The 24987-nt window shown below is 31.4% G+C and overlaps 2 protein-coding genes across 2 annotated transcripts; both read left to right on the top strand.

Annotated features, from left to right (window-relative positions):
• The first annotated feature begins 2119 nt into the window (after positions 1 to 2119).
• On the top strand, positions 2120 to 4566 carry LOC132722961 (somatostatin receptor type 1-like). The gene has a single exon (XM_060707583.1). The coding sequence runs from the start codon at positions 2315 to 2317 to the stop codon at positions 3269 to 3271; it is 957 nt and encodes a 318-aa protein (XP_060563566.1). The 5' UTR covers positions 2120 to 2314; the 3' UTR covers positions 3272 to 4566.
• Positions 4567 to 12943: 8377 nt separating this feature from the next.
• Positions 12944 to 14324, top strand: LOC132722960 (somatostatin receptor type 1-like). Its single transcript, XM_060707581.1, has one exon. The coding sequence runs from the start codon at positions 12959 to 12961 to the stop codon at positions 13877 to 13879; it is 921 nt and encodes a 306-aa protein (XP_060563564.1). The 5' UTR covers positions 12944 to 12958; the 3' UTR covers positions 13880 to 14324.
• The last annotated feature ends 10663 nt before the right edge of the window (positions 14325 to 24987 follow it).

Raw genomic sequence — 24987 nt, 5'->3', positions numbered from 1 at the left:
TTTATGTTTTTATACTTATTTGAGCCTGTCTGAGGAACAATGGGAGAGTTAAAAATGCAGGCCTATGTTTCGTTAGTTTGTGACAAATGTCATGTTTTCATTGACGATTTATTAGACGACTATACTGTATGTCTCATGTGTTACATTTTTCACGGCTGCTTCAAATGATTAATGTGACTAATTTTTCTGTGACTTGTCCATAAAAACAATCAAACGTGTAAAATATAATACTACGTTATATTTGGAAGTAGATACATATAATTAAGCTGCCCTATAACAACAATTCAACAAATAGATGCAACAACCCAAATATTTTGAACTTCAACAATACTGAGCCACATACTAGAAAGCTAAAAACAAAGAAGAATCCATAAGGATATAGATTTATTAAATCAAAAGTATGTGATACCCGAACTATATACTCGTCATAACATATTTCACGGTAATGGCGTATTTCCATGTGAACGGAGTTAGAATTGGTCAAAATTGAAATATTTAGTCATGCACATGAACAACAAAGTTTCTGTGTAAAATATTTAAAACACGTAGATTATAATGTGAAACATTTTGCTCATTTCTGCAAAAAGTCACATTAGTCCGTTAGAATGTAAGAATACCTTAAACAATCATCATTTTCTAAATGTTCTTGTTTCTTGATAAAAATATAGTTACAAAGAAACTATAGTTTTAACATTTAAAATTGAAGAATATAACTGTTTTATTTAATATTTTTTTACTGAAACATGAAATAACTTGAGTGCAACACCATTTGTCGCGATTGAAATGATGGCATACTGTTTGCAAAATTACCGACGTATGATCTACGTCTTGCCTACTAAATCTGACTCAGATTGAATATGTTGTTGTTTCCTTGTGTCATACAACAGAAAATAGCATATTGTTACAGCTTATTAGAATTTCTTGTACCGGAAGTTCAATGCTTGTTTTCCTGCTTGTTTCAAAGAGTGAAGTACCTTGAACAAGAGGAGCGCAGTATAATGGTTGTTATTTGTAATCCTTTGAGTACAATTTGATACGAATAACATTAAAATTAATGTAAATGTTAAACAGAATATATATTGCAAATACTAGTATGAATCGTATATTTAAGACGAATTTTAGTACAGTATGAAAGTTGCATTATGTAAACGGGCACCTGAGTAGAACTACCTACATTCTGTAAGATAGCATGATACTTTTCTCACATGAAAGATTTTGACAGACACTAGCGCGGTTCGAACCTACAACGGTGAAAGGCAAGTGGTTAAAAGTCAGCGACCTTAGGTGCATTCAGCATTATTCTCCTGATACGAGTATGCTGCAATAAAAAATAAGCATCGACTGAAACTAAAAACGAAAACGTGTTTAAATCAATGCAAAACATATCTTATCATCTGTAAATTGTAGATCAATTCTGTAAAATATAAACACATGTGATTAATTAAATTGTATGTATTGTTAGTCGAATTACTACAATATGTCCTATATTGTATGTAAGTATTGCTTCTAGATTATATTGGAAATTTCAAAATAACTCTATCAGTATCGCATGATGACAATTGTCAAACACATTCGTATTTCCCTAGCAATATACTAAATAATCTGTTCACATAAATTTATCTCTGTTTCGTGATTAATTAAAAGTAAATTTTAGAAGTTTGTTATTGATATCTATCACGACGACGTTATTTACTTGCATGAAGCTTCACTCCAGTTTCACAAACAAATCCCATCCCACTTTTCAGAGCATTGTAAACAAGCGTCTAATGAGAGTATTGATCATTATAATGATGACGTTGAGAGCTTTTAAAGTAAAATGAGCCGTGTCACGACAAAACCAACATAATGGATTTGCGACCAGCATGGATCCAGACCATCCGCGCAGTCTGATCAGGATCCATGCTGTTCGCTATCAGTTTCTCTACTTGTTATAGGGTTTGTAAGCGAACAAAATGGATCCTGATCAGACTACGCGGATGGTCTGGATCCATGCTGGTCGCAAATCCATCATGTTGGTTTTGTCGTGACACGGCTCAAATATTGACTACTGTCAGGAAACATCAGATCAACTGATAACATGTAACCTTTAAACAAATGATAAATGCTAAATTACAAACACGCGATAAATGAACAAAAACAATTGTTAATTGTTGACTTCTTATATTTATATATTGCATTTCTGTATATACAAATCCATGTAAGTTTTCACATCAAATCATATTTGCCGTTAGGACTATTTCAGTCATAACATTTTTATAAATATTATTATTGAGAAACTCTTATTTTGTGTGAAAGTGATCCTTAAAAGTTAAAGATGAATAATACGACTGAATCTTCACGGAATGTGTTATCAGAACAACACTTTTGTTCTTTAAATTCCAAGCAACGGTATTTGAAGATAACAGCACTTGCCATAGTGACTTTGACGACATATTTTGGAAATTCACTGATTCTTTATACACTTCAAAAATATTCATCCAATTTCAAAGGAACTTTATACATGATCATTTCGAATTTGGCTGTCGCGGACCTTCTCCTTGCTTTTGGATTAACATTTCAGTTGGCAGAATATGTATTTCCTAATTTAGAAAGTGACAAGTATTTCTGTGTGATCAAGACATGTTGCATCGCCGTGTCTATCACATGTTCTAGTGATATGCTCTCGTATATGTCCATCGACAGATTTTGTGCTATTATGTTCCCGATGAGACATTTTTTGAATGCACACAAAAAGAAAAGTAAGAGATGTATACTTGCTGTAACCTGGCTTGTTTCGTTACTTATCGGGGTTATACCAATTATCGTGTCAGCTGTTAATATTTCAGATGATTCTCCGCGTGGATTTTCTTGTAAATATGGATATATGATACCATATAAGGCATCGATGTTTGCTGCTATTTTCCTTCCTATAGAATTTGGTTTCAATGTGTGTTTATGTCTGATAGTAATGTGGAGAGTTTTGACGAATAATGCGGCAAGAAATAACTACAGAAAAAGCATGATAAAATGTCTTCTGACTCTACAGATATATATTTTATTTGCTGTATGCTGGAGCCCTTATGTTGTCACAACTGTCCTTATGGAAATGAATAAAGAAGGTATTAATGACTACTTTTGTTTTCGGGAATTTGCCGTTCTTGTTGGATTCATGAATTCAGGAATGAACTGGATCTTATACAGTTTGGCTAACAGAAAATTTAGAAAGAGCTTTAAAAATGTACTTTCATGCACATCTGTTAAGAATAACGACAACACTATGTTTAGATTATAAGTGAAGAAATTACAAGAATTCGTGGCAAATGGCATGTATTTTCCTAGGTTAAATGTAATATCACACAAAAAAATCTGAAAATATTTTCAATATTCTTCGTCTTTTTACTGAATGTTTTCCAATGTATTAATTTTTCCGTTTTAATAATGTTTATTTAATTTGGATATCTCTAACTGTATAAGTATTGCCTTGTACTAACAGAGAAACCAAGTCAGTTTTTTATAAGTTTTAAATTATGACAGAAAACAGTGAGTAAAATATGTAATTATTTGTAAATATAAGACTTATTTTCTATAATTGTTTTGAGAGGTTAAAGCGAGTGAAATAGTTTTTCGTCTTGAGGGGTTATAACGAGTGAAATATGTAATTACGAGTATTTCGTTAATATTAGACTTGTTGTCAAGGTAAATTGGGTATCTAAAGTAAAATTTTTGTTAGAAAATAATGGATTTTTATATGTATGGAACAATCCTGATATTATTAATATTAAAATGTTTTCTTTGTTATTCAAACAAAGACTAACGGACCAATTTGTTCAGGCATGGACTGCCACATTGTCTGTTAGTCCAAGTTTATGTACTTATAAATTATTTAAAAACTCTTTTAAATTTGAATATTATTTAGATAACATTCCGCTTAAACTTCGTATTCCATTGACTAAGTTAAGGCTATCTTCTCACCAACTACGAATCGAAACAGGTCGCTATGGTAATAATAGAACTGAACGTAACCAAAGACATTGTACGATTTGTAACAGTGGTGACCTAGAAGATGAATATCATTTTATTTGTATCTGTTCAGCATATAATCAGATTCGAAAACGTTATATTAACAAATTTTATTTCTACAGACCAAGTGTTGTTAAATTTATAGAACTTATGCAATCTGTAAACTATTCTGTAGTAATTAAACTATGTAAATTTATACGAGAAGCATTTATAATAAGACAAAACATTGTAAACAACTATACTTAGAAGTAATTAAGGCTACTTTCTGTAATCATTTACATGTGTATCAATTTCATATAATAATTTCTACGTTATTTGGTATTGTACAATAAATATCTGATACTGTGGTGTAAATGTATTGTAAAAATGACTGTGTTAAATAATTATCATATGTTCATGCGCTCATGTATTGTTGTAATTGTACATAGTTCATCCTCTTGTATATGCTCATCATGCTTACTTGTTTTCAGTGAGTTAAAATCATTTATGTCTGTTTTTTGTATTTGTCATGTGAAATATGTATATATGTAAATTGTATTATGTAACAAGAAACATAACTTGTTTACGTTACTTAATAAAGAATCTTGAATCTTGAATCAATAATTGTTTTCGTTTTTGAGGGTTATAGCTATATAGTGAGTAAAATATGTATTTTTTTTGGTAATATTACACTTGTTGTCTATTATTGTTTTTATTTTGAGGGGTTATAGCGAGTAAAATATGTAATAAATTTGTTGAATTTAGACTTGTTGTCTATTACTGTTTTCGTTTTGAAGTGTTATATGTAATAAACTCTCTGGGCCGTCGTTCCTGTAACTTATACGTTGCGTTAAAATTCATTCTTAGTGAAACCTAACTTATAGTGTAGACGAAATTATGTTATACCCATTGGAAAATGGTATATGATATACAAAAATACAACTTTGGAAAATGCATTATTTTTGAAGTCATGCGAAAGATTTTGTCATCAAATTATAAGTTTTCATGTTAAAAAAATTGATACATTTTATACGTGATAACCTCAAACATTTATTTGGAATCTCGCACATTTTACTTACGAAATTTAAGTTCAATTTTAAAATATTCTTTTCATTTGCATTCAAATATAGTTTTTATGAAATTATCTTACTGTGAAATTTTCAAAAATATATTGTTATTATCTACTGGAAAAAAATTGGCATTCATTATAAAAGATCTACAAAAGTCAATATTCATAGAGTAATAGTCACATGCGGAGAATGTTCATTTGGAGAGACATTTTTCATTTTAACATCGGAAGAAACTGTTAAGAATCTCATCTAGTCTTTTTCATTTGGCACGTCACAATACTCGTTAATATGTATTTCAGTGTATCATGATGCATTACAGTACTCTTTAAATTCCAAAGATTAATAGATTTTGAGGACGAACTTAATTCTACAAAAAACTTAAAACACGACATCTAGTATAAGTACAAGTATATCAATCGACGCAACTACAAAACATATCATAACTAAATCAGGCCCTAATACTGGAATAAATTACAATTCCGAGAGCAGAGAAATTTGACGATCTAATCAAAAGCTTCATTTAAGAATATATTCTATGACCAACCTATCATTAGTACAAATATATGTATGTATCTGATTCTTGATAATAGCTAATCAAAATTGTTCAAAGTGTCAGTATATAAAGAAAGTAAATTTCTGTTTTGTTTAATAAATTATAAATTCATGCCTGGCCTATATTTTGTGAATCAATACACTAAGATGTTACAAACTCACAGCGTATTTCCAGTCTCCCAAGTCGTAACAATTACCAAATAATATTTGTCATACATAAAGCGGCATTTAAATTATTCCGAGGGAATATTTCTTTAACAAAAAGTTCAGGTAAATAATTATGAAGTATTAACATCTGAAAACTGAAAATACTGTAGTTAAGTATCTCAGATGCCTAGAAAAAAGGAAATAAACCATTGATTATTAAGAACAAAATATGAAGCTGTAAATATTTAAGGATGATGATTATCCGATGACTCGTTCTTCATTTTGTATTGTTCTAGTACATCCACATTTAAAACGGAAGCAATTTCATTTTCACTAAATGAGCCGCGTCACGACAAAACCAACATACAATGTAATGTGTTTGCGACCAGCATGGATCCAGACCAGCCTGCGCATCCGCGCAGTCTGATCAGGATCCATGCTGTTCGATTACAAACGCTATAACAAGTAAAGAAACTGATAGCGAACAGCATGGATCCTGATCAGACTGCGCGGATGCGCAGGCTGGTCTGGATCCATGCTGGTCGGAAACCCATTATAATGGTTTTGTCATGGCACGGCTCAAATGTGTATTTGTATGAACTTAATACATGACAAGTATAATAGTCACTGCATCAAATTAAGGAAATAAATATAAAATAGAGAAAAACAGAATCCCTAAAGAAAGTCCAACACAACAAAATTGAAAATGTTGCAGGCTCGGTTTGATTGAGCCTGTTCATGGACGGTACTGGAAAGTGCAAGTTACCGTCCACGCCCCTAGCACCGGCTTAAGCAGAATTCAACATTTAACACGAAAATGGTGAAATTTTGAATTTAGAAACATTCGCAGATGTGTTCATACGGCGGTTATCATGGAACCTTCAATGTGACACAGTAGTGCCATTCCATGAAAAGCGGCGTAAGGTCCCCAAGTAAAAGAATGCTTTTGCCCTAAACGTTTGTATTTTATGTGTCTTGTTTTAGAACAATGCACGGTTTCCAGTTTGAATGCTATCACGAAGGCCGATATGCCTGAGTGATAAAGATACGGTGAACTACATGAGCGTATAAGTGATTTTCTGACTTTGCGCCATTCTTAACGTCATATGACATAAGCTTTACCTTTAGTTATGTATTTGACTGTCCTATCTGTTTGATATAATGTGAAGCGTTCTACAATCTAGCATTATACAACTATACACTCAACAAAACATTTTTAACATATCATTTTATAATTGCAAAACAAATAAATAACAACAGATGGAATTATTTGTATCCATTACTCCAGAAAAACAATCAATTAATAGCTCGTTCCTTAAATTGATATATCTCGTTGACAAATATAACATGCAGACTATCAAGCCATCAATACTTTAATCAAACGTAACTTCACGATTATAAGTCAGGTGTAAAATAAGATACTGAGTTATAATTTTGTTCATAAAAAATGTTTTCGGTCGCGTATATTTTACTCATGCGCAAAAAAATATAGAGAACACCAAAATTCCTTACTTGTTAATGATTATGTTCAATAAGTGTACAATGTATTATATGATCATTGATGTGTTTAAGCCATATAATGGACATACCGATTGCTTAGATGTTTGTGTAAGACATTGATACAGAAACACGACAGGTTCTACAAAAAACACATACATCCGATCTGATTAAAGTAGTTCAGATCTATTTATTTCTTTTACGTAGATCTGATGACGACCGCATTTGTTTCGCCTTCTTTATAATTCGGATTTCCCGAGAAAGCTATTTTTAGCCATGCAATCAAACCGGTTTTTACAAAGGCATTAGAAGAAGTATCAAAATATGGAAGGGTATTAACACAAGAATTACATCTTGCCTTCTTACATTACAGTGTGATTTCTGACTTGTACATCTTGAATTCTTGCCATTACATTTTGCATTATGTCATGCACAAAATGCATTCTGGCTTGCACATCTTGCATTATGACTTGCACATTTTGCTTTAAATTGCATAAATCGTTCGTTATTTGACTATCTTTAAATTTGTCTACGTTAAAGTTATATGTTTGATGCTAAAATCAGTTCAGTTTAATTATAATGATCGTAAACTGTCTACATTTAATGTGTACAAGAAAGGAAACCTATATTTATCGATTATACATGTATAAATAATACATTGAAGCACACACTGTGTGCAATACAACAAGGCAGGTTGTACACTCTTTTTTACGACAGAGGGCGCAAGTTCGGAAACATGTACGGAACCATACGGAAATTACCGAAAATATACGAGTATCCGAAATATCGATCACCTTCCATACCAAAGCAATTTGAACAACTGTTCTATTTGATAATTATTTTGTTTTTAAAGAAATAATTCTAAAATCATTGATTTGGAAATGTGCAACTTGTCATTGTCAGCTGGAAATATAATTTGACCCACACAGTTTCAGTAATAAATACAAAAAATGGTTAATTAATTTTGTATATATGTTTACTTTATTTCCTCCATACTGGAAATGGAAATTTTAAAACAACGGGACGAAACTTGGTAAACTGAATCCGAATCGCAATACGGACTTTATCGAGAATATAACTGTAGCGCCACCTGTTAGCATAATTTGGGTGTCACATATTATTATACCAGATGTCGCGTCGTGCTATGCTTGCTGCATTCGGCTTTCGATTATGCGTCCTTCTATCTTATGACATTCGTCATTCAAGCTGAGTAAATAGACCCAAATACAAACAGTTGCAGGTTAATGTACCAGAGTGTAAAATAAACTGTTCTGTTTGTATTTGGAGTTTAGATTTTGCTTCTGACCCCCAAATTTTTACACAATTGATGTGGTGGGTTGGGATATGAACCACACATTTGCATTTAATTACAAAATTTATAAAGTCAATCGTAAACCCGAGTAAATGAATACTGTAAAATAGAAGTTGTCCGACTTTAGAAGAGACATTTGATTTAATTTCTATGTTTACAATATGAATACATGAAGTTTTTCTTAGTTACATTCCTTTTATGTTATTGTTTTGCAAGCATTGTTAAAATTTCCATATGTATCGAAAACCTAGAGATAACATATGCCAGTTAACAAGTTAAGCATCGGAGAGGTGTCTTTTTTAAAGATACTTCTGAGTTTGTGACCTTAACTATGCAGCGGCCTATTGTCCGGAAAATACGGTAAATAGATGTTTTCTCTTCATCCGTACAATTTTGCCCTTTTGTAAAATCCTCCTAATTGGAAAAAATACAATGTGTACATACCTGATTTACATAACAATTACTCGTTTGACTTTGAAAGTATCTACAAATGTTGTTTTCCCCAGTTGCCTTGAATCTATAATTACCCCGGTTTATTATTTGAGCTCTGATATATGTAAACCCGTTCATTTTAGATGTCCAAACATGTATTGTACAATCTGATAATTATCTTTAATATGATTTAAAAAAAACGCTTGGCAAAATATTAATTTGTAATTCAAAAATGATTAAGAGATAGCTTGCGAGACTGCAATTAGTTAAAAACAATAGTTGTAAGACAGGTTTTAGCTAAAAGTCAATGAGTTAGTTGATTATTACATATGATCATTTCTGCAATTTTTTGCATAAACATTTCAATGCTTTTTCGCGAATTTATTGAGAGCCCATTGAGTCTTCTTTCTCAAAGAATTCCTCAGCCATAATTAAAGTTTTCAAATCAAACACAAGCGAATTGCAATAGCATAGTATTGTCAGCCAAATACTTTAAATCTTGTTAAAGTCGTGTGGACTATTGGAGTATATCGATTCTGAGAGGTTGTCGGTTATGGAAGGTTTTGACATAATTTTTAAATTTACACTTTTATTGTGTTTATCATTTTACAACGTTTTATATTTAATGTATTTAGAATATTTCATATTAAAGCAATTTTTACAAAACTGAACATGAGGCTTTCGTTTACAGTCTTATTGTATAGGATCCAGTTTTATATATTCGAACGAATATAGTTAACATGATCCATTAGCTCCATCTTTAAGGTCCATCAATCACCAGAAATGATGTTTTAATTTCCCAAAATCTTTTAATATTAGTTGTCTTGTAATTATTTAAAAAAAATGTTCTCATTGGCCAGCCATGTATTTGAGCAATCTTTTACTTTTGTCCCTTTTCGAAATTTAGTACAGTTAGAATAAGTTTAGCATTTTTTTCAATGAACAATTATTTCATATTCAGCGCAATTTTATACAGACGATAGGCATTTAACATGATTTAAAAGTTATAAAACTTACATTTGCCCTTTCTTAAGAAAGGAAACTTTTATTTGTTTCTGAAGCATAGTGTGCTTTTAATATAATTATAATGTTTAACAAGATTGCATTTGAGAAAAATGCTATGCCACCGCATGGTTCAAATTTCATAGCTGTACATCAAAGGACAAGAAAGAAGGTCACATCATCAAAATCTAGGTCAAAGTTCAATTTTACAACTAAAACTGTGCACATGGTCAAAATGTCATTGCTGTACATCAAAGGATAAGAAAGTAGGTCACTGTCCCCTTGGGCAAGGCATAATTTTGACCCAAGGGTTTAATAACAATCTTGATACAGGTCCACCAAACAACATTTCAAGTCAAATATCTAAGCTATAGCTTTCTCCCATTCAGAAAACATTTGTTTTATTTTCTGTTTTTACTACGTGTACATAATGAGAATCACTGCCCCCGGGCAGGGCCAATTTTTGACATTTGAACAACTTTGGTAGAGGACCTATAGATGATATTATATATCAAACATCAAAACTCTATGCCTTGAACCTTCAGACAAAAATTTTTTTTTTCACTATATGTACAAAATGAAAATCAATGACCCCCGGGACGGAACCAATTTTTACCCCAGGGCTATAATTTGAACAATTTTGCTAGAGGCTCACTACACAATGTTTCATGCAAAATATTTTAACTCTATCCTTTGTAAATTTAGAGAAGATGACTTTTTAAGTTTTAACTATATACATATAAGATAAACCTATGGCTCCCAGGGGCGGGGCTAATTTTGACACAAGAGGCAAAATTTGAACAACTTTGGTAGAGTACCTTAAGATGATATTATTTAACAAATATTAAAGCTCTAAGCCTTGTACCTTCAGACAATAAGATTTTTTTGATTTTTTACAATATGTATATATTGAAATCAATGACCCCCAGGGCGGGGGCAATTTTGACCCCATGGCTATAATTTGAACAATCTTGCTAGAGTTTTACAACAAAATGTTTCATGCAAAATATCTAACCTCTAGCATTTGTCAATTGCTAGAAGAATTTTTTTAAGTCTTTACTATATACATATAAGGGAAACCAATGACCCCTGGGCGGGCCGATTTTTGACCCCAGGGCTATAATTTCAACAATCTGGGTAGAGGTCTACCAGACAATGCCTTATGCAAAATATCTAAGCTCTAGGCCTTTTGGGTCTTTACAAGAAGGTGTTTTAAGTTTTTACTATATGTACATATAGCGAAAATCAATGACCCCGGGGCGGGGCCGATTTTGACCCAAGGGCTATAATTTGAACAATCTTGGTAAGGGTCTACCAGATGATGCCTTATGTAAAATATCTAAGCTCTATGCCTTTTGGGTTTTTACGAGAAAGTATTTTAAGTTTTTACTATATGTACATAGTGATATTCAATGACCCCCGGGGCGGTGCCAATTTTGACCCCAGGGCTATAATTTGAACAATCTTGTTAGAGGTCTACCAGACAATGCCTTATGCAAAATATCTAAGCTCTAGGCCTTTTGGGTCTTTACAAGAAGATTTTTTTAATTTATTCTTATAATTCCTATTGGTTGCCATGGCAACCAGATTTCTGCATGGAATGAAATTCTTTGAACAACTTTGGAAGCCTTTCACCCAAGGAACAATCCTGCCAAGTTTGGTTGAAATTGGACAAGTGGTTTTTCACAAGAAGATTTTTTAAGTTCACTATATAATCTATATAACACACACACAAACACACACACACAAACACACAGGTGAATCGCTATATGCCACCGCATCGCAGATGCTGCGGTGGCATAAAAAGAATTACTGACCCTAATAATGTTCATACAAGCGTGTACAATTTAAAATAGTTTTCAATTAGAAATAGTTTAAAAATATTTTTTTCCAGTTACTTGCACACAGGCATTGTATTCTTAACACTAGGATGAACTTCACTTATTAATATTTGAATTCAAATTATAAATCTAACAAATAAAAGGTGGCTAAATGACAAAACGTAAATTGTGATTATTTAACATCTGTATCTGTACTGTATGTAAAGGTTATAGGTTATAAAAACTCTGTATATTACCTATCACCGACTTAGCCCAGTTCATTATGTTAATAGGCGGAGTCCATTAAATTAGCTCATTTAACGTATAAATTTAATACATGCACTGTAAGGTTAATATTTCGGCATAATTTAAACAAAAATAGAGCGATTTCATTGGCAGAAAACTTCGGCGAACTGTAAAGTAAACTATATCTGCAATACATCATATGCACTTGCCTGTTTAAATTTTAGATAATAGATTTAATTGCTGATTGATAAGAATAACTTAATTGCATATTTGTTCAGGTAATTTTACACATTCATGCTAATGAGGGCATCACTTAAAAATATTTACAGTTTCCATGGCAGCGCTGAAACTATTATACGATATGTATGATAATGTTTGAGTTTCCCTAATAATGTTTTTTCAATTTTCAATTATGAAATAACATATAATACAAAAGACCTCAAGTGCATTGATCCTCGCTAGAATGAAATATTTTGTAACCATTGATAGCTGGATGATCTGCATAATAAAATGTAAGTCCTTGCGTGTATTTCATCATTATCTGGTCACTGTTCAAACAATTTTAACATTAGATTTATAGATTTTCGATACTTGTTTGACACGGCTTTTAGATAAACAATTGACATCACTTTATCTTTTAAGGTATTTTTTATTTTTAGCTAATGAATGTATAAACCTCTGAAGGATTACATTAATGGAACCTTTTTACTGACATCAATATTTTTCGTTATTGCGTCAGTCAACATTAGTCTTCATTTAATAATTTGTAATTGAGCGTTACGGATAGAGGGGTATGACATAGTTCTTAATAATATACCTCAAATATGAATAACTCAACAGACGCAACATTACAGCAAGATGATTGCAATGATAATGGAGAAGAAACTTTAAGAATTACTCGTATGATTGTGTATACATCTGTGTCGCTGGCATCATATTTTGGAAATATTCTAATTCTCGTTAGCTTAAGAAAATTTTCAGACTTTTTGAAAGGAACACCTTACATCCTATTAGGGAATTTAGCTGTAGCAGATTTACTTCTAGCTATTGGACTTACCTTTCAAATTATCAGAATTATATTTCAACCATTTGATGGTGAGATATTGGTCTGTGCAATAAACACGTGTTTTATTGGAGCATCCATTGCAGCCTCTGGGTTATTGTTAATGTTTATATCTTTGGACAGATTCTGTGCAATTGTGTTCCCAATGAAACATTTAATTCATTCAACGAAAGTGAAATGTAGACGAATAAAACTTGTGCTTGTATGGGTTATATCGGTGACCTTTATCTTCACTATGAGACTCTCTAATCTGAAACGATCAGAAATTAGTACATGTGATCAATGTGAGACGACACCAAAAGAGGTGTCGCTTATTACAGCAGTTTTTATGACTCTACAATTTATCATGAATATTGTTATGTGCTTAATTGTTAAACAGAGACTTAAATCAAATACCATGTCAAACCAAAAGTATCAGAAAGCTATGGTAAAATGTGGCCTGCTGATACGGGTGTATATCGTTTTTGCGTTGTGTTGGACACCATATGTTGTGACAGTTATAGCAATGGCGGCATCAAAAGATAAAGACAAGTATGCAGATGCACGATCATATACCATTATTCCCGGTCTCATGAATTCGTCGATGAATTGGATAATCTATGGCCTTTCAAATAAAAAACTTCGAGATTCTTTCAAACATGTTTTACTTTGTAAAAATCAAAGACAGATGCTTTCATCGAAATATATCAGGACAAAAGTTAAAATTGAAAATGATAATTGTTCCGCTGCAATTCCACCCTATGAAGACTCGAGCACATGAGGAAGTTTGGACCACTGTAAAATTTGAATATTATTTTTAATAACCTATATACTATATAAAGGACGCTGTGTGAGGAATTAAACTTAACATATGGAAGCTAGCTTATATGAATATGAAAATGTCTATTTAGCTCATAAGGGTGCTTTCCAGTACTCATGTGCAGCGCTGAATTATGTCAAAGTTGCAAAGTAGCTCTCACATTTTTGTTTCACATTGAATGTTGTGGGATTTCTAAATGATTTATCCTGATACAAAGTGCTGTCTAGCTTATGTTTTAAGTAAATTTAGAAGTATTCAAATTCACTTAACCATGCAGAAAGGAGGGGTGTCTGTGGCCGAGTTGTTGAGGTGGTTTGCCTTTCTACATAAATAAATCTGTACATCGCCTTTTGACAGTTACAGTGTTGATAACACGTTGAATAAAAAAACCCTCAATTTAATATAATATATTTAAGTGTTAGTACAATAATTGTTTATTTTACAAGACAAGTAAGACAAGCATTATAAGTTGCCACTGCTCAGAACAAAACTATTGGGACTTCAAAAATACAATGAAAATATCGTGCGTGCAAAAATTATATTGTGCTTTTATAATTTCATTTTATTGTGTTTAATCTTAAATGTCATTTTCATTGTGTATACTGTACACAAATGATATGGCACGAACATATACACATACCAATTAAAATAACAGTTCTTGATTTTAAAAGTCATTTAAATGATGAATCCTAGAAAACTGTATTCTATTTCCAACTTTCAATTACTAAGATGGTCAGCAGCATTTTAAAAGCCGAATGTTCATTGCATTGTTGTAAGAAGTGAATCTACATATGTTTTGTTTACAGTTTACAGGTCTTTCTTTACAAGAGAAGTGAATATTTCTGTCACATGCACCTTGATGTATCTACAAAATTAAGGTGTGTCCGTGGCCGAGTGTTTAAGTTCGTTGACTTCAAACCACTTGCCCCTCACCGCTGTGGGTTCGAATCCCGACAAGAACTTTGGATTCTTTCATGTGAGTAAGCTATCCAGCTAGCTTACGGAACGTCGATGGTTCTACTCAGGTGCCCGTTCGTGCCTGAAATAATGCACGGAAGGACACCTGAGGTCTTCCTCCACCAGTAAAGCTGGAACGTCGCCAAAAGACAAACTACAAACTTAAACATGTACTTATTAGTTGATATAATAGATAAGTAATAAATTCATTTAAAACATTTAGTAAGATTGTTTATATTTATTTTGAATATGGATAACACTTTTCTCTAGGCAAAAATATTTCATGTGCTATTAACATATTCATATATGTCTTTAAACCAACATTGTTTGAGAAAGTGGAAGATTCTCTTTCTTCCTCATAACCGGATTTATTAACAGTGATACCACTTGCGTTTCTAATAGTAAAAGATCAACTCGGTGTGGAATTTCTACCTGTTTATGATTTTGATTTATAGTTTTGTATTCTGCTCCAGTATTTCTGTCTCATACATGTTTAATTGTCTTTTTTTTTGTCATAATTTAGTACATATTCTTTTTCAAATAATACTTTGTTGAGTTCTATGAGACATTCTTGCATTTGAAAAACTACAATAAAAATTAAATTGCATATGGGCTTTTCAATCAACTTTTACTTATTTTTTACTATAATTAACAATTTATCCACAAATCGACAGGTGCTTAAATCAGGTTAGATATTTGGATGTATTTATTATGAATATTGTTATTCCAATAACAATTACTGACTCGATTTGATTTAATCGTTTTTTATGAAAGTAAATGGACAGAACTCTTCAATTAGCTACAAGCGGAACCAGTACCAGTATCTAATGGGACTTAGTGTTGTCTGAAAATATCAAATAAGTAACTCATTTTGATGCGATCATTTAGTGTTTTAGTGAAGGTGTTTCAAATAGATTCTTTGGGGTCATTTTGTAGCTTTTTTATTGTCATTCTTTTAACATATCTCTTTCAATGCCATGCAAATGTGCCCTTTTTCAAGCATCTTTTTATGGCGGAAACGTCCGGTCATTCATTCTCAAACAATAGATTAGATATTTTACAGATATAACTTGTCAAAGTAAATGCAAAATTACAGCCTTTATTGTTTAAAAGTGTTTCTAAATAAGTGATGTTTACCTTTGGACCGGCCGACGGAAACTAACGACATGTAACGGAAACTCGTTGCCAAATATGAAAGGTCCTCTGCCAATAATGCACATGTTGTGTGAATAATAAACATGTCAGATATATTTAATTACTTTAAATAAAATAAATCGTGACTTATAAACTCTTTTTTGTTTCGATTTTACCTCATTGCGAACGTTAATTTTCACCATTCTTTCTTGTTATGACTTAAGAATATTACTTACATAACTATGTAGATCTTCATGTAAGTCAACAAACATCGATGTTATACCTCGTGTACTATGTTTTTAAAACGTGTTTTGAATCTTTTGTTGTAAACGAAGCGAATATTAGAAGAATATTTACGTGGTCAAATCATAAAATAATACACTCGTTGATTGTCTTCAATTATTTCTTTTTCCCTTTCAACTAACATATTTCCGAAATGAAGATAAACAAATGAAATCATTTACTAACTTGTAATTTGTATTGAGCACTTGCCCGGCTGGACTAATACAATATGTTCAGTTATTCACTTTAGCATACAGGCATGCCTGACAACACAATATTTAAAAAGACTATAAATTAAGACTATATCATTTTCAAAATTTATATCAAAATACCCTTAAAACATTTAGCCGGCTGCCCAAAGCTTAATAAGCAAAATACCTAAACTACTAAATCAAGCACGAAAGTTGGTGCATCATAATACTGGCGACAACAATCGGAAAAATAACGTAGTTGATTACAAATTAATTACACTTAACATGATAACAATTGAAAAAAAATTCAAATGTTTGACAGTTTTCACATGTATGGTCTCTGTTTACCTTTCTAGGTGGCCTAGTGGTTAAGGCCAATCCTAAGATCATGGGTTCTAACCCTAACTGGATGACGATTATGTTTATAGATACGATACCAGTACTGGTTTGTTTTAGAAAGTGGACTAAAAGTAATTAAAATTTGTTGCAAGACATTGAGACATTGAGCTTGAATATGTATAAACCAAACTATTACCCTGTTAAGGTCATTAGTATTCATTCTGTAAGAACATCAGTTGCGGTCTATTTGAATGATACAGTGTTCTGTTTGTTGATGGTTTAAAAGACTGATCATTGTGCCATTCTCAGCTTAAAAATGATATTATGATATGCACTTTTATAATATCTAATTTTTGGATTTTTTAAGATGGCGGAATTTAAGGATATCATTACAATGGAATAATGATATTAAAATTCAGCACCTTTTTATATTATTTTATTAAATAATTGAAACTTAAAATGGACTCTTGTTTCACAGATGATCAAATGTAAATATTTTCTACTTTTTCTGTTGTTTAATACTCAGATCTGGTAAAACATACGTACACTGTGTGGACAAAATAGAGAGAAAGAAAAAAGAATCAATATCAGTTGTAATTTCTAATGGTTTGAAGTTTACAATCTGTAAATTAAATCTAGATTAAAACGACTCTAGGCTTATTCAAAGATTGTTTTGACCATGGTCTTTAAACATGCAAAGCATGTTTCGGACATTTTGTAATACACAAACATATTTATATTATTGGCCACTTATTGTTTTACAAATAAAGTACTTGTTATTATTAATCCATGTGAAATTCAATAAATATGTATTGCTAGTCATCATTACGAATATGGTGAAAAATATATAATTGTGAAAGGTAGATTACAGGAACAATTTGGCGTTTTATCAGGTTCAAGTGATTTTATTTTAGATACCACAAAAATAGTAATGAATTGCCGTTGTATTCAACTAGCCTACGCCAGTTTGCAAAAACAATAAATCAGCTTTGTTGAGATCGGTTTTTGTAAATGAAACTTTTCAAGATTTGTTAGATAGATCTTTGATTAAAAGATGTTCTGTTATTCCATATATCGTAATTCCATTGACTGTTTTTGTGCAAAGATCTGGTAAGAAAAGACGTATTTTTGATTTGCGAATTGTTAATCACAATCTCTGGAAACAATCTATTAAATTTCAGGATGCTTAAGTAGTACTTTCATATCTTTGAAATGTTCATCTTTTTAAATTTGATTTAAACGAGAGCATATCATTTCACTGATATATATCACCCTCACACAGAATTTCTAGGGTTTGCATGGCCAGATAAGGACATTGTCAAGTATTCAACATTTATTGTACTTCCATTATCAAGCGCTTGCTAAATTTTTACAAAGTTAGCAAGACCTCTTGTTAAGAGTGGCGTAGTTAAGGAAAAATAGTTTCCATGTTTTAGACGACTGGTTTGGGTACAGTGTTGATTTTAACAGGACGAAAAAAGCTTTCGTTTGACATTAAAAAAGATTGTTACTTTCGAGTTTTACACCTAACGCAAAGAAGTCCATTTGGATCCCTTTTAAGATAATGTAATATAAAGGAATTGTATTAAATCCCATTTTGGATATTATTTATGTTCCTGATCTTAGATGACACTATAATTGAACTTTTAAGGATGCATATAACCCATACAATAGGTTGCCAGTATTGTCAGTCAATTTATTTCCATGTCAGTAGTGTAAGGTCACGGATACAGATAATGACGAGATATTCTAGCGCGCATGTACTTACCGTGAGTCACTGGGATTCACATATTTCTATTTCTCCAGAGTCTGACGGACAATTATTATTTTGGAAGTGCAATGTCAATTTGATAAACAGAAGAAATATATTTCATACTTATAAAGTTTCTAAAATAGTATTTTCTGACGCTAACTGCGCGGGATATTCAGAGTATGAAATGTCGACTATAAATGAGGTTTTCCATGGTAAAGAGCTGTTCCTTGGCTCATATTTTAGCTCATGAATGAGTTAAATGGTTTTCAGATAATCAAGCAGATGGTACAATGCAAAGAAAAGGTTCTATGAAAAAAGACTAACAGAAAAAAGATCGTATAAGATTTTTTAAGTTTTGTTTGTCAAATTCATTTTTTTCTTGAGTCAGAATGGATCCCTCGTTTGAAAATGATAAAGCTGGTTATTTTTATTGTAGATTTTAAAAATTAGAGACTTGCCTCTCAAACTTTCGATTTCATGGTTAATTTGAGATTGGTTTGCTTCCTAAAATAATGCGAAAGTAAATCATTTTTATTCCAGATATTGGAATTCGTCTTCTGCAGGGATAAACGTATATTTCCAAAAGTGCTCTCTAATTTGTTCATTACTTCCATGATACCAACGCATGTCCCGAGTCTTCGTAGCACATCACATAAATTAAGCATTGACTTAAGTATACACTTAACTTAAGTATTGACTTAAGTATACACTTAACTTAAGCACATTTGTCTATCATCTATGTGTCCTTTCACTCCAATATAGTTACTGAATATATGCACTGGATAAAGTGTCCACAATAGTTTTCAATTCATAACATATTTTAACTTAGTTACTTAAGTGTTCCCTTAAGTTTAAATGATCTGATATGTCGTATATATAAACACCAACTAGGGAAATCACCACAAAATAATCAAGCGTAATTGTATATTATTAGCAGAAACACTCACTTACAAAACTATTTTTCTTATACTTATCTTAAGTATCACTCTCAACTTAAGTTTGTATTCTTATTATTTCAGTTTCCCTTAATTAAAAAAATAAACTATCATTAATCTTAAGTATTATTCAAATTGAAGTACTGCTTAAGTTTTATTTAAGTAAGAATCACCGATCTTAAGTTTCTACTTAAGTATTACCACTTAACTTAATACTCCCTTTAGTCAAGCAAGGATATATCACGTAACTCAAGTTACACCCAACTTGAATAGAGGTATAACATATAACTTTATAATTTTATTTACTTAACTTAAGGTGTCACTCAACTTCGGACTCAATTTAAGATAACTCTAAACTTAGTCTTCAACTTAAATATAACATCTGCCTGTAGATTCAACTTGAGATTTATCTTAAAATCTAAGTGTCAAACTTAAATCCTTAATCAATATAAAATATACATGGAAACAAATATTACAAAATAAGTATTTTCTTTTTAATACTAAAATTTCACACCTGTGTATTTATTTATTTATTTATTTATTATGTCAATATAAATCAAATTCTGCAATGAGGCAATAATATATAAATTATTTCAAGTAATAATAAGTTCAATTCAATATTGTTCTATTTTTTCACCACTGCATATATCCTCTTTTTGTGCAGATAAATCAGATATTTATCAATCCTAGCTTTAAATATTTTTTCACTTTCATCAATTTTCACAACGCTTTACTGTCCATGTCACATTGCCATTTCATACTTATGTGTAGACTATATTTCAAGTGTATACCGGTATGTATTGAATTCAATTCAATTCAATTTAATTCAACAACAGATTCAATTCACTCCTTTGTTGCAATTCCTTCAGTTTTTTATAAACATTATAGTGAAAGACAATAAAAACAATGTGTTTGTTATATTTTATGATACTGTATTTTGTTTATTCAATGCAAAAATCTAAAAAAAATCCGAAAAAAGTATACCGATGTCCGTTTATTGTGTTTCAAGTAACGCTAAAATAATTATATCACAACGAAAAAGATATATTTTTTATCGCAATGCAGTTACTCCCGTGTATATTCATAGTCCAGGTATTAGGTCACTACACAATTAACACAATCTAAATATATACTACATTTAACATTCTTGAATTGCATAAATCAATCAATCAAATTCAATTGCATAAATCAATCAATCATAATCATTCCAGTTGCTTTTTATTAACATCAAACATTTTATCATACAATATCATAAAACACTTATAAATACATTTACAACAATATATCGCACTTACCAGTTTATGGAACTAAGTGTTTACATCAACACATATACAATATACATTCTTCTCTCTCTCTCCAGTGTGCTGTTATTATGTGAACAATGTGCATAGAGTTTGAATAGAATGTGAGATTATTTGTTTATTCATTAATTTAGTTGAGAAAAGAAATATATGATACTGCAATATTAAACCAGTCTTCATAATAGCCTTCCATTCAAGGTGAAAGGCCAATTATTAAATTCCGTTTTTTTAGATAAGATACGTAGTTTGTCACATTTTATGATTTTACTGCGTTTCTTAAAACATTTCATAATATTTAATTAGCTGCTTTAAATTGTTAAACGAAATAAATCTTCTAAATGCATAAAAACAAAGAAAAAATAATTGTACATGTTATGTACGTGAAATTATTTGTAGTATTTACGACACTGTAAGAATGATTTAATGAATCAAATTGGTCGACGTTTTTTATACAAATGTGTTTGTTCAGAAAAAAATTTTGAAATGTAAACTTAAAATGATTCATTTTTTTATAAGTTTCACGATTTTAAAATTTAAATTTTCGTTTTAAAAGTCATCCCCCTTTAATTTTAACCTACGCATTAGGATCGGGACATCCCCCAAATGGGAAATTTTCATTTTTCTCGTTTTTTCTTTTCTTGAAACCCAATTGACGATTTTTTTAAATTCTAAAATCGATGGGGTTTAAAATTTTTTAAAACCTTGGAAAATATACTGAGAAAGGGTTGTTTTTACCGCTTTCAAAAACAAATACCCGCTGGCCTTTATAGCCGATTTGGTGAACGGGGCAAACAGACCAACTTTTTTAAATTTCCTTTTAAATTTTTTTTAAAAAAAAATATTTAAACCCTTTTTTAAAAAATAAAAAAAAGTCAACATTTTTTTTCAATTCTATGTAAAACAATATTTATTTCGTCTAATGTTTATTTGTAAAGAACGGGTTGATTGTACGGCAAATATTGCTTTCTCGCGCTGCGAAAAAGACATGGATATACGGAAGTGTACGGAATTCCGTATATCATTGATATACGTATAAGAATACGGGAAACTTGAAATACGGAGATGTACGGGACCGTATATTATATCAGTCCGTATATGACTAGTATGCGAACTCCGTACACTCGTAATATACGGTAATTTTGATGTACGAAGTCCGTATTTTACTAATATACGGAATTTTTATGACAAGTCCGTATATTACTAAAATACGAAATTCCGTATTCGTGCAAATACGGATTCTGTATATAGAAATAGCGAATGATAGCGTCAGTGCACAGAACGTGTAAGACATCCACCTGTAGCATGCAGAAGCGGTATTTTAGCTCAATACCGCTGTGTAATAGCGAATACTTGACAATTGCGATTGACGATTAGATAGTACGTTTTCGTATTTTTCATCTATGGTGAATCATGTTATTTTATAATTTCTTTTTCATTATCATTATAATATTTTATGATGATGAGCCAAACATGAGAAAATGATAAATTTGAAATTGTGATGTTCAAAACATGAATTAATTATAATAAAATCGTGAATCTGTGAAGCTGAAATCGTGAAAGTTAAAATAATTGTGAAATCACCAAGATAAATTCGGGATTGTCCACACAGCATTTAAATTTTACTTTAATATATCTCCTACAAAAAATAGGCTTTACATAATTTAATACATGTACTTGCATATGTAAATAAAATTCAACAATGATATCTCATTCATTCATTCATTCATATTCATTCATTCATTCATTCATATTCATTCATTCATTCACTCACTCATTCATTCATTCATTCATTCATTCATCCATCCATCCATCCATCATTCATTCACTGAATCAATCAATCAACCAATCATTAATTCATCTATTTATTCATTCATTTATTCATTCATCATTCATTAATTCATTCACTCATTCATCCATCCATCCATCCATCCATCATTCATTCATTCATTCATTCATTCACTCACTGAATCAATCAACACCAATCATTCATTCATTCATACGTTCATTCATCACTCATTTATTCTTATATTTATTTATTTATTTATTTATTTATTTATTTATTTATTTATTTATTTATTTATTTATTTATTTATCTATTTATTTATTTACTTAATCTCTTATTTCAGGAAACATAAAGATTTGCGTTTTTGTACACAAGTTTTGCATAAAAATCTTATGAAGTTCCGAATTCCCCAATTTTGATTCTTTCCGCGGGGTCTCATTTATGGCATAATATTGTGTAATAGCCACGTGCTGTATTGCGATAATCGAAGCCAATACTAATAAAGCCGGATATTGATCCGGATATTGATCATAAACGCAGCAGGGTATAATGAGTGTCCCTTTTCTCTGATTACGTAAGTTAGCGCAATTGGTGTTGAATGTCTTAACGGTAATTTTTACTGTTTATTTCTAATATAATTCATGTACGAAATAAAGGAATTAAATTGTGATCTCATAATCGAGTCTCTATGTGATTTTGTTCCAGATATTATAAAGACTCGAACCTGACATGTTAAAATGAAACAGACATAGCTGCTGTATTCTTTCAAATGTTTTTGCAGCGTCGTGTTGTTGTTATCCTTTTATCTGGCAGAATTCGTCATTTAAACAAGACACAATTAAGATTTATCTGAAAGTAAATTCTGAAGTACCCTGCTGCCAGGTACAATTATATTTAAGTTAACAAGCTAGAATCAGATGGATGTCACTGGGGAGTATGTACATGCATTGTTGATAGATGATGTCAAATTATTCGAAATAGCATTTCTTGAAAAATATCATCATCATCTCCCGAGTTTTCCTCGTCTCCATCAGCCGTGTTTCTGCATTAAACGGTGACTTGAACGGGACAGGGGGACATGGCCGTGCTATGTAAATTAACATTTGTATATCCTGGTTAAAATAAAATTATGTATCTTTGAAACAGTTTTTTGTATGAGTAAATTTCAGTTTAAAAAAAATTATCGTAGTTTGTTTTAAAAAATCATGTTAAGAACATACTAAATGATATATTGATAGTAAAATCACTTTTTAAATTGGACTTTCGAATTTTTACCGATACTTAAAAATATTCTTATACTGATAAAGTTTTCAATTATGAAATCCGCAGATAATGTGAATGGATCTTTATATTCAATTTATGTGTATAAGGGAAGGAAGGAAGGAATGAAGGAAGGAAGGAATGAAGGAAGGAAGGAAGGAAGGAAGGAAGGAAGGAAGGAAGGAAGGAAGGAAGGAAGGAAGGAAGGAAGGAAGGAAGGGAAGGAAGGAAGGGAAGGAAGGAAGGAAGGAAGGAAGGAAGGAAGGAAGGAAAGTAAATAAGTAAGTAAGTAAGTAAGTAAGTAAGTAAGTAAGTAAGTAATTTATTTTAATGACATGTGTAAACTTATTTTTACAAATCTAATTTTACAAATATCAAATATACCCGGCCCAATGGGCCTATAAATCACCTCCAATAAACATAAAATATTTACATAAAGTCATAAGTGATTATATGAGCCCTGTCATGACAAAACCAACATAATGGGTTTGCGACTAGCATGGATCCAGACCAGCCTGCGCCTCCGCGCAGTCTGATCAGGATCCATGCTGTTCGCTGTCAGTTTCTCTACTTGTAATAGGGTTGGTAAGATCACAGCATGGATCCTGATCAGACTGCGCGGATGTGCAGGCTGGTCTTGATCCATGCTGGTCGCAAACCCATTATGTTGGTTTTGTCATGACGCAGCTCATTATAAACAAACTCATTTGTAAAAATAGTAGATATAACGTAATAGAAGTATTGTATATAATCATTGTGTAATAAATAGTTCTTAAGATATGTGATTTATCCTATAACTGTATCTATAAATGCTTTGTCGTATTTCACAGTGTGAGAGAAATGTGCAGTCTGACCGAAACTTGAACCGGGGACTCCGATTGAGCTATTCGGCCTCTTACAAATCTTTTCCTGAACAGTGGCATAATCCCCTGCTTTATTAAAATTCACAGATTTACAGCAATATGCGAACTAAAACTCTTAATCTATATGCAGCCATGGTGCTATCCGACCATTTTCCCCTCTTAATAGTGAACAGTTCTGAACCGTGACACATATGTCAATATTGTTCATGTACTAAAGTCAATAATAATTACAATTTTCAATGAGTATTTCATGTAATGTATATATGTATAT

Source organism: Ruditapes philippinarum, unplaced genomic scaffold (genome assembly GCF_026571515.1).
Source record: "Ruditapes philippinarum isolate M1 unplaced genomic scaffold, ASM2657151v2 ctg3188_1_1_1_1, whole genome shotgun sequence".
NCBI classification, from domain to species: Eukaryota; Metazoa; Mollusca; class Bivalvia; order Venerida; family Veneridae; genus Ruditapes; species Ruditapes philippinarum.
This window is presented reverse-complemented; position numbering and strand designations above follow the sequence as displayed.

Excerpts from the sequence above, each read along its gene's own strand:
- LOC132722960 (XM_060707581.1), top strand. The coding sequence starts at position 12,959 with ATGATTGTGTATACATCTGTGTCGCTGGCATCATATTTTGGAAATATT.
- LOC132722961 (XM_060707583.1), top strand. The coding sequence starts at position 2,315 with ATGAATAATACGACTGAATCTTCACGGAATGTGTTATCAGAACAACAC.